General features: G+C 56.6%; 1 protein-coding gene across 1 annotated transcript; it reads left to right on the forward strand.

The window, feature by feature from the left end:
- The first annotated feature begins 471 nt into the window (after positions 1 to 471).
- On the forward strand, positions 472 to 8,219 carry PLA2G2F (phospholipase A2 group IIF). The gene is made up of 5 exons (XM_063105713.1): positions 472 to 587; positions 1,157 to 1,209; positions 4,235 to 4,379; positions 5,301 to 5,410; positions 8,023 to 8,219. Exons 1-5 carry the CDS (start codon positions 472 to 474, stop codon positions 8,217 to 8,219), a joined length of 621 nt encoding a protein of 206 aa, XP_062961783.1.
- Positions 8,220 to 14,162: the final 5,943 nt, after the last annotated feature.

The following is a 14,162-nucleotide window of genomic DNA, read 5'->3' on the forward strand; positions in this document are numbered from 1 at the left end:
GAGTGCAGTCTCTCGTTCCCACTGCAGGACCCACTGCTGTGGTCCCCACACCTCTCACCGTGGCCCCCCTTGAATAAAGTCTGCCTTCTGTGCTTTAGCAAGTGTCATTGAATGACTTTTCCTTTAACATCTTTCAGATGGAGATAAAGAGACCTTGGGGCTAATTTCCTTTCAGACGCCTGGGGAGGGGCCATCTCCTGGCCAGGTGCATACATCCCTCCACCAGGAAGGCCAGAGCACCCTGGGGTGGGGACTGTACCAGCCAGCTGTGGGCAGGGCTGTGGTGGTGGGAGGGGGTGGAGCCTCCTTTTTCTAGGGCATGTGTCACCTACCTCCTGCTCAGGGGCACTGCCCTGGCACTGCCCTGCCAGCGTGTGTGGCAGCGTGAAGCTGGGGCCTGCTCCCCGGAGCCTTTGGAGTGTGTCACAGACCTTTCAAGACCTATGTCGCTGGCCCCCCAGAACCCGGAACATGGCAGATGGGGCACAGGCCAACCCCAAAGGGTTCAGGAGGAAGGTGCTGGTTAGATGCCTCCCTGGGTGGAGGGGCCCAGGCCTCAGGGCCCCTTCTCCTGTGAGAACCTCCAGGTAGGTTGCTGCTGCCCTGGGACGGAGTCCTCCATGGAAAGGGGCAGGGAGGGGGCAGGGACTGGCTCCTAGAATCCATTTCCCCTGGGTCTCTGAGTGAGGGGCTGAGATGTGTCACCGCGTTTCAGCACTAGAAGGGCCAGGGAACACTTACAACCCTCATGGGGCTGAGGGATCTGTCCAAAGTCACTCAACATTTTGGAAGCAGAGCCAGAAGTAGAATCGAGGGACCCAGGTCTCTTGGCTCCCGGTTCAAGGCCCAGCCACAAGTTTGGGTCATGTGACTCCCTGTCCCAGGACTCCCTGGAGTGTGATGAGCGTGGGTTGGAGGCTGATGCATGGAGGGGATTCCTGCTCAGGGTGGGAAGGACAGAGTCTTCGGTGCCCCCCAGCCCTGCCATCCGGGGTGAGCTCCTCCAGGAGGAGCAGGGCAAGTGTGGAAGTGCTGGTTGCAGGGCCGGGGTGGCCACTGGGGCATCAGGGACAGCAGAGGTGGCACCCGTGATGAGGCCCTATGCTGCAGGAAGGTGGAGGGGCACACTCAGGCTTTGGGGTTCTTCCTCTCTCAGGTGCAGCCTGTGTCTGAAGAAACTCCTCGCCATGGCCATCCTGGCCGGCAGCGGTGAGTAAAGGTTCTGGGGGAGACTCTTCCCCCTCTTCCCCTCCCAGTCTTCCTCCTGTGACATTGGGCGCCTCGGTTACTGTTCCACTGACCGGCCTGGAGACCTTAGGCCAGTCCCTTCCTCTCTCTGGGCCTCCACTTACTGATTCATCCCCTCTGCTGGGCTGTTTACTCCTCCAGCCAGCTGTAAACATGCCAGGGGCCAGTTGGCATTTACGAGGCTCAAGGGGCAGGGCGCAGAGCTGAGCAAGCATCGTAAAATAGTGGTGTTTGCTGGGCGTTTGTGTACATAAGAGTGTGTATGAGTGCGTGTGTACGTGTGGGCAGGAGTTAATGAGTGTGTGTGCAGATTGACACATGTATCTGTGTGTAGGTTCATCTGAGCATATGCTGGTGGGTACGTGTGCAACACACATCAATGAATGTCAGTGTCGGCACCTGAGTGTGTGAGCCTATTAGTGCCTCTTCCTGTGCATGTGTGTTCTTTGTGGTGTGTGTCTCCAGCATGTGCATATTGATGTAGGGCACACACCTGTGCACGTGGGTGTGTATAGGGTGGGGGTCTGCGTGAGTGTGCAAGGCAGTGGTGGGAAGGTCCCACACTTCTTTCCCAGGGCGGTGCTCTGGGCATCCTGGATCGGGGGCAGCTGCCCACAGGGTTGTTGAGGGAGGCTCCTGCCAGGTGCCTTTGTGCAGGTGCCTCAGGGACATCGAATGTTAAGTGACACCTCGCTGGCTTTTCATGCAGCCTGTTAAACACGGCCCGAACACAGCCTGGCTTGAGGGGAAAAAAGGAAATGCCAAAAACAAAAATAAGGTCTGGTGTGGCCAGATATGAGAAGGGGTTGACTGCACTCAGGCAAGGTGATCTGATATTTAGAAAACTACCGCCTGGGTTCAGCCCAAACCACTGGTTAGGAAGGCTGAACGCGGACTTTGTTTCTTGCGCTTGGAGTGTGAGTGCGGACATGGCCTCAGTCCAGCCACCGTCTTCCCCCGGGGGCCGTGTGCGTGTGTGTGAGTGCATCAGGCATGTGTGGGCGTGTGCGTGTGTGTGAGTGCATCAGGCACGTGTGGGCATGTCCGTGGGTGTGGGGTGTGCGTGAGTGTGAGACGTGTCAGCTGTGTGCGAGGTGTTTCTGGGTGAGTGTGTGCATGAGTACGTGGTGTGTAGAGGACAGTGTGAGGTGGGGAGTGTGAGTGTGTGTCTGTGTGTGCGGCCACCTCGCATGGCCAGGTAAGTTTCACTCTTCTCTTGCCACCTGGGAGTTGATGGTTGGGGGTCCCCTTCCCACAGGGTAACATCTACATTGCTAGTGGGGGGGGGCCTTGGGGGCTGGGGGAGGAGGCGGCCAGGGTCAGACTGCTGCCAGGGCCAGGTGCTCCACACACATTCATGATGACACTTAAACCTCCGAGGTGCCCTGCAAGGTGCGGGGGCGGGGGGGGGGTTATTATCCCCAGTCCTCAGATTTGGGAATCGAGGTCAAAGAGGTTACTGGTGTGCCAGGCCCCGAGCTGGGCACTGGCCCGCCTGATCTCTCATGGTGGAGCTTGTTATTCCCATTTACAGATGAGAAAACAGAGCCCCAGAGGGCTTTAGTTATGGGCCCAGGTGTGTCTGACTCCAAAGTCCATGCTCTTCCCACTAAGGCACGTTGAAGTGATGAGTTCCCCATCACTGGAGATGTTGGGCAGCCACGTCTAAAGAAGCAAGCCAGAGTGGACTTTGGGTTTTCATGCAGCCTCCAGTTTCTGAAACCCTTGGCTTTGTCCCTCTCCTGGTACATTTTGTCCTTCGGGCTGTGAGGCGGGGTGGGGGATGTGGAGAGAGTGGGGACAGGGCACTGAACTGGGCACCTAACCCTGGCGCAGCTGGAGGTGCCCAGGGGTGGAGGTCACAGGCAGGTGTCTGGGCTCTGCCACTTCCAGCCTATACGACCTGGGCAAGGCTTCACCTTTCTGAACCTTAGTTTTCTCATCCATAAAATGGGGATAGAGAGGTTCTCCTGCTATGGGTGGGGTGGCTTCACCCATGTAAGGACCATAGCACCAGGCTGGGTGTGTTGATTCAGCACCAAGCCAATAAGACATGCGGAGTCAGCACGGGCTGCTCGGAGAACCCAGCACAGCAGGGACTACAAGAGAGAGGGAAGGAGCGGAGAGGGGAGATGTCCCTGGGTGGGTGGGCCTGGCAGGTTCCATGAAGCTGATTTCACTGGTACAGGAAGTGTCCTTGCACTATTGCTTCCTGTGTGTGTGTATGTGCGTGCATGCACGTGCGTGTGTCCTTCCTCCAGCACCAGCCAGTATCAGCCTATAATGTGAAGCCTTTTCTGTGTCTTCATTAAATGACCAGAGCACTGAATTCGTCTCTGGATTAATCCTGAGATACACCAGCCCCAGGACGTTGGTGCTGACAGCGACTCCCCGCAGGAGGCAGAGGTGCCAGACAGAGGCCAGGAGGGCAGAAGAGGACCCAGGATCAAAGCCCTGTAGTTCATAGCAGCGTGAGGCCTTTGCAAAGCCCCTTCCAGTGTATGGAGCCCTTGGGCAGCCCCTCTGAGAAGAGTGTACAGCCAAGCGGCAGAGGGTGTGGATGCGGGACCCTTGCTTCCGTCTCCCTCACTTTCTGAAGACATGACCTTGGGCAAGTTACTGAGAGCTCCAGGCCTTAGTCTCCTCACCTGTAAAATGGGACAACAATGGGCCTCGTAGAGTTGCAGTGAGCCCTCGGTGAGGTGATGCCTGGAAGAGGCTTAGGACAGTGCCTGGCCTGGAGCGAGCCCTCAGCAACATTAGCCGCATTAGTTTCTCAAGGCTGTAGGGTTTGCTGTGGAATGTGGGCACTCAGCATGCTTGGGACCCTCTAGATTTCTTCTCTCTTGCTGCTCTACAGTCCTCCCTCCCTCCCCCTTTCCCTGGCCCTGGGGTATTGGGAAGACTGTCAGTCCTGACTCAGGCCTGGACAGGAGCAGCCATTAATGGGGCAGGGGCTCACAGCGTCCCTTTGGTCATCTTGCAGTTCTGTCCGCAGCCCACAGCAGTCTGCTCAACCTGAGGTCCATGGTGGAAGCCATCACAGGGAGAAACGCCATCCTGTCCTTCGTGGGCTACGGCTGCTACTGCGGGCTGGGGGGGTGCGGCCACCCCAAGGATGAGGTGGACTGGTAGGTGCCAGAGGCCTGGGCTCCTGTTGAGGACAAGGTGGGGTGGCTGAAGGTCAGACTGACTTCTGTCGCCGAGAGGTGGGATCCTTTCCCCAAAGGATCAGGCTTGTTGGCTGGGTTAGTGACCAGGAGCCTGATCTCCCATGTCCTTTCCAGCTGTCTTGGATGCTTTCTATTGTCCTTCTCCAGGGTCTCAGGCTTGGAAATATTTCAACCCCTCCCCTTTCCAGGAAGGTACCTTTGACCTGCCCCCAAACACACATGGGAGCAACAGTCACAGAGCTGATGCTCTGCAAAGGCGAGGGCTGTGACCCCAACCCCCATCAGAGTGGAGGCTCTGGAGGACAGGACTGTCTTCCTCCATCAGACTGGCTGCCTTCTGCTCTTATCTCCTCAACAGCAGCCAGCACCAAGTCTGGTATCACTGGGAGCTTAATAAATGCATGTTAACTAACTGGCTTCACTCCCCCAGAGGTGATGGGGACAGCCACACTGCATTTGCTTCCTGTACCCCCCATTGACCCTCCAGACCTTTGCTCCTTCCTGGCCATCAGGCCCAGCTAAGCATAGCTTCTGCATACAGTTGGTGCTCTTCTGGCATTGATGTAAACCTAAGCCCTTCCATCCCACTCTGACCCCATTGCTGGACTGCCCCACCCCTCCTGCAGTTGCACCCAGGGCTCCAAGGGGGAAAGCTGGGAACCCTGGGGATAGGACAAGGAGGCAGGATCATGGACAAGAACCTGGGACCCGGACTCCAGTTCTGCCCGGCTGTGTGACCTCAGGAAAGTAACTGCCCCTTTCTGGGTCTCAGTCTGAAGGTCTGACCCGTGAAGGACTGAAACAGATGATCAGAGGTCTCTGCTGGTGAGAGATGGGCCAGCTGGCCGCACCTGCCTGTTCACCTCTGCCCACCCCTAGGTGCTGCCATGAACATGACTGCTGCTACCAGAAGCTCTTTGACCAGGGCTGCCACCCCTACATGGACCGCTACGACTACACCATTGAGAATGGCACTATGATAATCTGCAGTGAGTCCCTCCTCCACCGTCTGGGCCAGGACAGGGGCAGGGACTGCCAGCCCCACCAGCTTGTGCCAGGGTCAGGGGCAGGCTTGCCAGATAGAATACTGGATGCCCAGTTAAGTTCAAATTTCAGATAAACAATAAAAAATGTTTTAGTATCAGTATGTCCCAAATACTACATGGGATATTCTGACACTAAAAATTAAATGTTGATATGAAATTAATTAATAATTGATAATTAACTAATATTCATAAGAAATGAAGAATTAGGATAAGTATATCCCATGCAGTATTTGAACATACTTATACTAAAACATTTCTTGCTTATCTGGAATTCAAATCTCATCAGGCATCCTGTCTTGTTTTGTTGTTGATGTTTTGCTAAATCTAAATCTGACAAGCCCAGCCGTGGCTCTTGCACATCTCCCTGATGTGCTCTGATCCCCCAGCCTGGAATTGGCACCCTGGTTCTCCAGTTCCAGTGATTCTCAGGCTTTGGAGAGCATAGGAAGTGATTCTGATTCAGTGGGTCTGGGTGAGACCCAGGAATCTGGTTTTTAGCCAGATCCCTAGATGATTCTGAGACTGTTGTTTTGCAAGGGGCCCTTTGAGATGTGCTGGCCTGAGAGTCAGGAGACCTGGTATATATATATATATCAGTCCGTTTCTGTTGCTTATAACACAATACTTGGAACGGAGTGATTTTTAAGAAAACAAAATGTATTGCTTACAGTTTCTGAGGCTGGGAAGTCCAAGGTCCAGGGAATACATCTAGGGGGAAGGCCTTCCTTGGTGGTGGCTTCAGTGACACAGGACATCTCACTGTGAGATGGCAGAAGAAGAGAGAGAGAGCTCCTCATGTGCTCTCCTGTTAAAGCCCTCAGAACCACGCTCGTTATTCCAAGAATGGAGCAATCCATTCATGAGGCTACAGTCCTCACAATCCAATTACCTCTTTGAGCCCCCACCTTTCAACTACCATGGTAGTATTTCCCATCCTCTTAACACTGTCACAGTGGGGGCCAAGTTTGGAGGGGGACATTCAGTGCAAGGCACCTGGGATTGAACACAGGTCCTGCCACTGGCTCCTCACTGGATAGCCCCAGCAGCATCCTTCTCCACCTAACCTCAGTCCCTCACACTTGGGTACATGGAGGGGTTTGGATCAGAGCAGACCCTTTCCCTTCCAGTTCCATCACTGGGTGCCCACCAGAAGAGGTGGCCCATCCTGGGACTCCCAGCATTTCCAGGGATCCAATGTGTTGGAGCCAGGCCTGGTGGGGTCCATCATTTACCGCGAACTCCCAATGGCCATTCCCCAACTAAGGGGTATAGGCAAGTGGCATTCAAGATAATAGGGCCCAGGTGTCCCTGCCCTGCCTCCCTCTGTTCCCCTCTCTAGGGCGGGGTGGGACTGCCATGGCCTAGCCCATGGGCAGCCTCTGGGCTCTCTCTGCCTTCATGTCTTATCCAGGCTCTGCACGTTGTTTCTCTCAATAGCTCACAAGCAGTGCCAGCTTTGCAAAGAAACCTGAGTCTCCTGTTAGCTGGGAAAGAGTCTGGTGGAAAACTGTCCACATTTGGGGCCCCCAGGGAGCCCATAGCTCTGCGTAGTCTGCTGTTCAAACATGGGGTAAAGGGACTGGCTTGCAAGAGGGTATCTCCCCATTAAAACAGTTCAAGGAGAGAAAGCCTCTCCCTATCCAAACAATGAACTAACCTAAAGCAGAGGAGTGGTTTTCAGGCTGGGTTCTAAGGCTTCCCAGGGGCAGGGGACAGCGGCCTTGAGAGATGATGGGTTGGGGGGAGGGGGGTCCCTGAGTGGTCTGGCTGGCTCTTGAGTGTATTTTGTAATTAAGCAGCTTCTCTTTCAGCTATTTGACATATCAGCCTTCTGCAAAGAGTTTCATTAAGAGAAAGGATTCTGCTGATGGAAAGTTTGAAAAGTTTGCAAATCAACGGGGCTAGTCAGAGGTTCTCAAAGGATGTTCCCCGAACCAGCAGCAGCAGCAGCAGCTCCTAGGAACTTTTAGAAATGCAAATTACAGGCCCCACCCAGACCCACTGGATCTGGAGCTTAGGGGTGAGGTCCAGCAGCCTGTTTCAACAAGCCCCCAGCTGGTTCGAATGCACAGCGAAGGATGGTTTCTGCAGGCTGATAGCAGCGGCAGCAGTTGCCCTGTGTTAAGCATTTGCTAGACATTGAGTGGTTTTCTCTCTCAGTCCTTACCAAAACTCCCTCCAGGGTGAGTGCTCTTTGATTCTGTGACTGAAGGGAGGAGGTCTGAAATAATAGAAAGTAACTGGCCTGGGGGTGGGCCTTTATTTAGTTCTCTGGTGACTTAGGTAAACCCACCCCCCTTTCTGGGCCTCAGTTTCCCCAACTATACAACTGGATTTAGTGGTTCCCCAACTTCAGCAAGCCCCAAAGTCACCCAGAGGGCTTGTTACAACACAGATTGCTGGGCCCAGCCCAGAGATGCCAACCCCCAGGCCCAGGTGGGGACCACATTCTGAGGACCACTGGGCTCTCAGAGTCTGTGTGCTCTCTCCCCCAATGTCCTGGTGGGCCCACTGCCCCTTTCTCTTACAGCCTTTGCTGCTCCTGCTGTTCACAGGTGAGCTCAACAATACAGAGTGTGGCAAGCAGACATGCAAGTGTGACAAGAGCTTAGTTCTGTGCCTCAAGAAACAGACATACCGGGAGGAGTACCGCGGCTACCTCAACATCTACTGCCGGGGCCCCACGCCCAGCTGCAGCATCTACCAGCCGCCCCCCGAGGAGGCTGCCTGCAGACAGGGCGCCCCTCCCTAGCACCTCTGAGGTCTGATGGAGAAGAGGGTCTGGGGGACCAGACAGGTGGAGCAGAGGGTGGGGGCTATAGAGGGAGTCCGGGGGCTGGCCTGCTGCCTCCTCCTGGGGCACCCAGAGGACTCAGGAAGGCCTGGGCCCTGGCTGTGATCGCCGGGCTCTTCCAGCCCAGCACTGGGGTGGCTGTGTCCTGCCACTGGTTCTGGACTCAGGAGGAAGCTGTGGCTTGTAGAGGTCTCCCCTGAGCGTGGGCGTCAAGACCTGGGAGAGAGGAGGTGGGGCCTCTGAGCGGGACCTCTGTCCCTGGCCCCGTCTTGCCTCCCTGGAGCCTGAGAGACCAAACCTTGAGCCAGCACAGGACCAAAGCTTGGGTGTGTCCTAGTGCCAAGACCCCAGGCAGGTAGAGTGCTGGTCACCAGGCCTAGGTTCTGGGGCCCCTTGGCCAACCCCACAGGCTGGCTCAGGGTGACCTCGCTTTGCAGCTTGTGGCCCTCTAGAGCCCCATTAACAGAGCAGGTAGCCCCACCCCGTCCTTCATCAAGGGGGCACCTGAATCCAGGCCCAGTCCTGGCCACAGTGCTGAGTGTCCCAGTCCCTAAGCTCGGCCACCATTGCCCAAAGTGCCTCAAAGTGGCTCTGGGGCTCTGATAGAGCCCACCTGCCCCTGCCCGGGGACACTCCTCTGGGTGCGTGGGGGACAAAGGTGGGGCACAGGGACTAAGGTGGGGCACACTTGAATATGCCCCCAACACTCACAGGTCTTCTTCTTGCCCCCCTCCGGCCCAGCCCTGCCCTCAATACCACACTGCTCTGAGGAGCACCCAGCTGGGGTGGGGGGCAGGACACAAACCCCTCTCTCCCTTTGCAGGGGGAGGCAGGGCTGTTTCCAGGCGCCGGAAGTCCTGTCCATGGGGAAGAGGCTGAGGGCTGGGACCCACCGCAGTGGAGAGGGAAACAAGGGCAGGAGGGAAAGGGTCGAGGCAAGCGGCTGTAGGGAAGATTCTAGAAGGCAGGAGGGAGGGAGCAGGGTGGCGAAGAGGGAAGGAGGAAAGGATGGAGCGAGGTGAGACAGGCGAGGGTCAGCCATCCAGAGGCAGCGGCAGGACGGAGGAGCTCGGGGTGCAGGGGCCTGGGCGGGATGGTGGCTCCTGGGCCTGCCCAGAGGGCTGTTTCCCCAGGGCACCTCCCCCTGCTCCTCAGCCTCCACCTGGCCAGCCCTGCCTCATGCCCGGCTTCTGCCTCTGTCCCATGTCAACTCAAGGACCCTCTGATAATGTTCCTCCTGCCTAGACCCCGTGAGCAGCCATCAGGACACTGGCCTGCCCTGGCAGTGTCCCCGTGAATCACGGTCACTGGGAGGGAGCTCCAAAGGGGTGGAGGTGGATAGGGAGAGACGTCTGCAAAAAAGATGGCAGGAGGGGCAGAAGCCTCCAGAGCAGCAGCTTCTAGAACACCAGCCTTCAGGACTGAGGAGGAGGCCGTCCAGGGTCAGCCGTCATCGCTGTGTGTGGGAGGAGGCCCTTCCACTGCTTGCCTGCTGGCCACGGTGGCCACTGTCTGTCCAGTCACTGAGATCCTTGCCCCCTCAGCTGGCCTGAGTCTCTGAGACAAAGCCCCTACCCTGCCAGGGGTGGAGCTGGGATGGGGCCCCTGGGGGGTCCGGCAGGGGCCCTGTCCCCTTACCTGTGGGAGCCCAGGCTTCTGGCTGTGCACCCTCCATGGTGAACACACCCTCCCCTGCTGCAAGTCTGGGCCAGCATGTGGGGATGAGATTCTGCTGCTAAGGGGTCCTGCCCCTCCCACAACTCTCCCAGATGCTGCAGCCCCAGAAGCATCTGCACAGGCCTCGGCATCCCCTTCTCTAATTAATAAAGTCCTCCTGCCTCAACTCCCCACTGCTGGGTCCTCCTTGGCTGGGCATCGGGGGAGGGGAGGGCACAGTGCCTCACTCCTGGGACTCCAGCTCCGGGAAGGCGGTGTCCTGACAGCCAGCAGCTGGCATGGCCCTTCCCCTTGCCGCCCCCTGGCCTGGGGGTGAAGAGGCCTTACTCCAGCAGAGAGGCAAAGGTTGGGAAGGTTGGAAAGCAGATTCTGTGGTCCAGCCATGGGACAGTGACAACAAAGACTGGGTTAAGTGCTTTCGGGCCTTCAATCTCCGCAACACTCTTCCCAAGGCCCAGAGAGGGAAAGCAACTTGCTCAAAGTCACACAGGTCATCAGTGATGGGGCTGGGCTCTGAGTCCTCAGTGTGTGACTTTTAACCACCCCTCCGCACACCTCCTTAATGATGATTAGGACAGCTGGGGCAGTGGGACAAGTGACCACGGTCCTGGATATCAGCAAACTCCAGTTCTCCTTCCAGCTCTGCTAATATAGATTGAGCCTCTGTTGTCCCATCTGTGACATGGGCCTGAAGGATCATAGGCTTACTGCAACAGTCACTGGGACAGGGGGCTGGCTGGAAAAGACGTTGCGAGCTGAATGGGGGGTGAGGGAGGGGTCAGGGAGGGGGGGAAGATAATTATCCCCCCACCCCGTGATCATTAGTTCAGAGGCCAGATACTTCCTAACAATGAAAGTGGGTTGGTGACAGTGAGAATCTGGCAGAGCAGCAGCATCCCGGGTCCTGGTCTTGGCCCCTTCCCCAACTCCATTCCTTCCCATTATGGGCCTCAGTTTCCTTGTGTGTAGAGAGACCACAGTGGCTGCTTCTGCTGCTCCTCAAAGCCATGGGTTTTCCTGGGGACCTCTAGGGGTGATCCCTGGGGAGGAGGAGACTGAGCAAATGGGCTCTGCCCCCCCACCCCCATCTTCAGTCGAGCAGCCCTGCTTTTCTGTATTATATTCCAGGCTTTCGCACAAGATACTGTGAGAAGAAAAGAGATTCCTCAACTCCATCTCTTAAAAGTTGGAAAACCCTCTGACACGATCATGCGTTGATTCATTCATTCAATGCACCTGGACCGACGGTCTCCCCTGTACCAGGTGTGACGCTGCGCTTCCAGCCTCCGTCCCAGCGGGCCGCTGCCTAGAACGGGGAGGCGGACATGGGAACTAATGGCCTTGACACGTGCCGCCAGGTGGTGTCGCTGGGAGCACAGAGGATGATGCCCCAGGTCCCTCCCTGAAGGTGCCCCAAAGGGGACCAGGAGTGGAGCTGGGATGCTGTATCTGTGGTTTCCCTGGGGTTGGAGAAAAGGAGCAGGGGGTCACATTTTTTGAGGAGGGGGCTCCTTGCTTCTACACTCTGGGGGTCTCTCCTTCTCTTAAGACTCCTGATGACTCTTTCCAAGTTGATGAGGTCTTTTACACTAAGGCCTGAGGAGGGGCTGTCCTTGCTCCTCACTGGCCTGGAGGCTGCCATCTCTGCCCAGACCTTGGTCATTCTTCTGCGTGTTCTGGACACTCATGGCTCCTCTCCCTGCCCCCGTTCCCTAGTCTCCAGGACCCCCCGGGGAGCGGCTAACTCTCCTCTAGAACTTGGGCGACACCTAGTGGACATTATGGGACACCACCGGTGCTTTGCTCTGCACCTCCTGCCCCTCTCTCCTTCTGGAACCCAGGCTGGCAATGCCCAGGACAGCATCACCTCCACCATCTCACTGCTGTCAACGCCGCCTCTCACTAAGAGCAGCCCTTAAAGCAAAGGACACAGACTGGGTGGCACCCTGGCTCTGACACTCACGGACTGCATGGCCTTGGGCAAGTCACTTTGCCTGTTGGAGTCTTGATTTTTCCCCTTCCATAAAATGTGGTTAGTGATGATGCAACATCACAGGGCCTGAGGATTAAATGAGGTCAGGGATGGGAACGCCCCAAGCACAGGGTCTGGTGTAGAGAACAGACCTGTCAGAGCTGGTGGCAGGTGCCCTTGGCTCCTGTGTTGGGCGAAAGGTCCTTGGGGTCAGGCTGGCACACAGCAGCAGGTAGAAGGAGTTGCTGATGGAAGTGGATTGCCTGTGACATTCTCCCCTGAACAGAAGCCTGGCAGAATCAAGGCTGTGGTTTAGCAAGAAAATCTGGTTCCCTGCGTGTGGGCGTGAGGGGGAGAGCAGAGAGCGAAAGAAGGAGGAGGATGGGAAGGGGGCAGACAGGAAGGTTTTGTGGGTACTTATTGCCCAGAACCACAGCCAGGCACCTTACACCCTGCCCGACCCTGGTCTCAGCTGCCACTTCTCCGCCATGTCTATGAATGCAGAGAGGCGACACTTTCTTCCTCAGAGGTCGGCTCAGCAACACCGGCTGTCAGCCTCCCCAGTTGTGGCTTTCTAACAACCAGCTGATGCCACCAACTGTGACGAGAAACAGAGTTCTGAATAGATATACAAAGGCCCCCAGCATTGGCACAGGGTACAGTAAAAAAGGACATATTGTCCTGCCAATGGCCACCCCGCTGGAACTCCCATGCTCCACCTGGGCAGGGGGTCCGGGATCTCAGGATGTCAGGGCCCCAGTGGGGAGAGCAGGATTTATTGAGCACTTACTGTATGCCGAGCACTGTGCTGACAGCTTCATGTGTCATCTCACTGAACCCTCCTATCAACCCTGTGAGGTTTGGACTATTCGTAGCTCTGTTTATAAGTGAGGAAACTGAGGCCCAGAGAAGCCAAAATTACTCAAAGTCGTGCAACAGAAGCAGGATTTGAACTCTGATCCCAGAGCCTTAACCTCAGGGAGCACCTGGTCCAACCCCCTTTTGAGGAAGGGGACGGGAAGCACGAGATTCTGAATTGGAAGACGCGGGTCCGTGCCCAGCCCTGCTGCGTGCCAGGGGCCACCTGCAGCCAGTCCCCAGTCCTCTCTGGCCCTCTGTTTCCATACACAACATGGGAATGAATAATTCTGGGGCTCCCTCTGATGCCCGACAAGAAAATGGATGAGAAAGAGCCTCTGGAAGGGTCGGGTCTGCACAAATATCAGTTGTTCACTACGATGAGGAAACTGAGGCCCGGGGAGAAGAGGCGGCCTGTGTGAAGCCCTCCTTCCTCCAGCTGCTTTCACAGGACTCGGGGCCTTCTCTCCAGCCCCAGGCTCCGGCTCCACCCTGCCTCACACTCCACTGCCTGCCTGTCATCCCCAGCAGCAGCCAGAACCAGAACCTTCCAGCAGCGTCCTAGGTCACCCCTCCCCCCACGTCTCTCCAGCCCTGGATTTCTTCTCAGACGAGCCCGATGAGAGGGATCCTGGGGGAGAGTCAGCAGGGCTGAGCTAAGTCCCCACTCGCTGCGTGCTGGCTGTGCAGGCTTGAGGAAGCCTGTTCGCTGCACTGAACCTCAGAAAATGGGAGATTTTAACAGCACCTGCTTGGAGACTGCTCAGATGGTCTATGTGCCTGGCTCAAGGTGAATCTTCGGTACCTACCTGGAGTCTGTTCATCCCAGCAACCGAGGCTTAGGGAAGACGTCTCGATGTCCTTTCTCCCCCATTCAGGCTCTCAGAGCCTGGGCCACACCCTTGCCCCCACCTCTTTTTGTTCTCTCATCTGGATGGGATCCAGCTTCAAGTGACCTCAGTAATGCCTGGACCACGCCATGAGCCACCAGCCCGTGCACTTATTGACCCAGAAACCCAGTCACCCACCCTACCACGCCCCAGCTGGCTGTCCGACGGCCCACAGCCACGCCTGGGTGGCTGTATGCCACATTCCCTAACATCTGCCATGCCTTGCGCAGCATTGCAGACACCCCAGGGAGGGAACGGAGAACCAGCAACTCTGCCTCCCTCAGCTCACACATGCACAGTCAGCCCAAAGCGAGGAACAGCCTCTCCCAGGTGTGTTACTGAGCCCCACACCCTCCTCAATGGAGCCAGTGCCAGCTGCTCCACCACCCTGCCGAAGGATGGCCTCAAGCAGATATCAAGAAACATGCAGCTGAGGAAAATGTAGTGAGCTGTAAAAATATATCCACATTCAAAGCCTGTCCCCCCAGCAGCAGGGCACTTGCT

Source organism: Cynocephalus volans, chromosome 8 (assembly GCF_027409185.1).
Source record: "Cynocephalus volans isolate mCynVol1 chromosome 8, mCynVol1.pri, whole genome shotgun sequence".
Lineage (NCBI taxonomy): Eukaryota > Metazoa > Chordata > Mammalia > Dermoptera > Cynocephalidae > Cynocephalus > Cynocephalus volans.

What these genes read in the sequence shown, in the direction of transcription:
- PLA2G2F (XM_063105713.1), top strand. Translation starts at nt 472, where the DNA reads ATGGCAGATGGGGCACAGGCCAACCCCAAAGGGTTCAGGAGGAAGGTG. An exon ending in CCCAAGGATGAGGTGGACTG is followed by an intron (nt 4,380 to 5,300) that starts GTAGGTGCCAGA and finishes GCCCACCCCTAG; the next exon opens with GTGCTGCCATGAACATGACT. An exon ending in TGGCACTATGATAATCTGCA is followed by an intron (nt 5,411 to 8,022) that starts GTGAGTCCCTCC and finishes TGCTGTTCACAG; the next exon opens with GTGAGCTCAACAATACAGAG.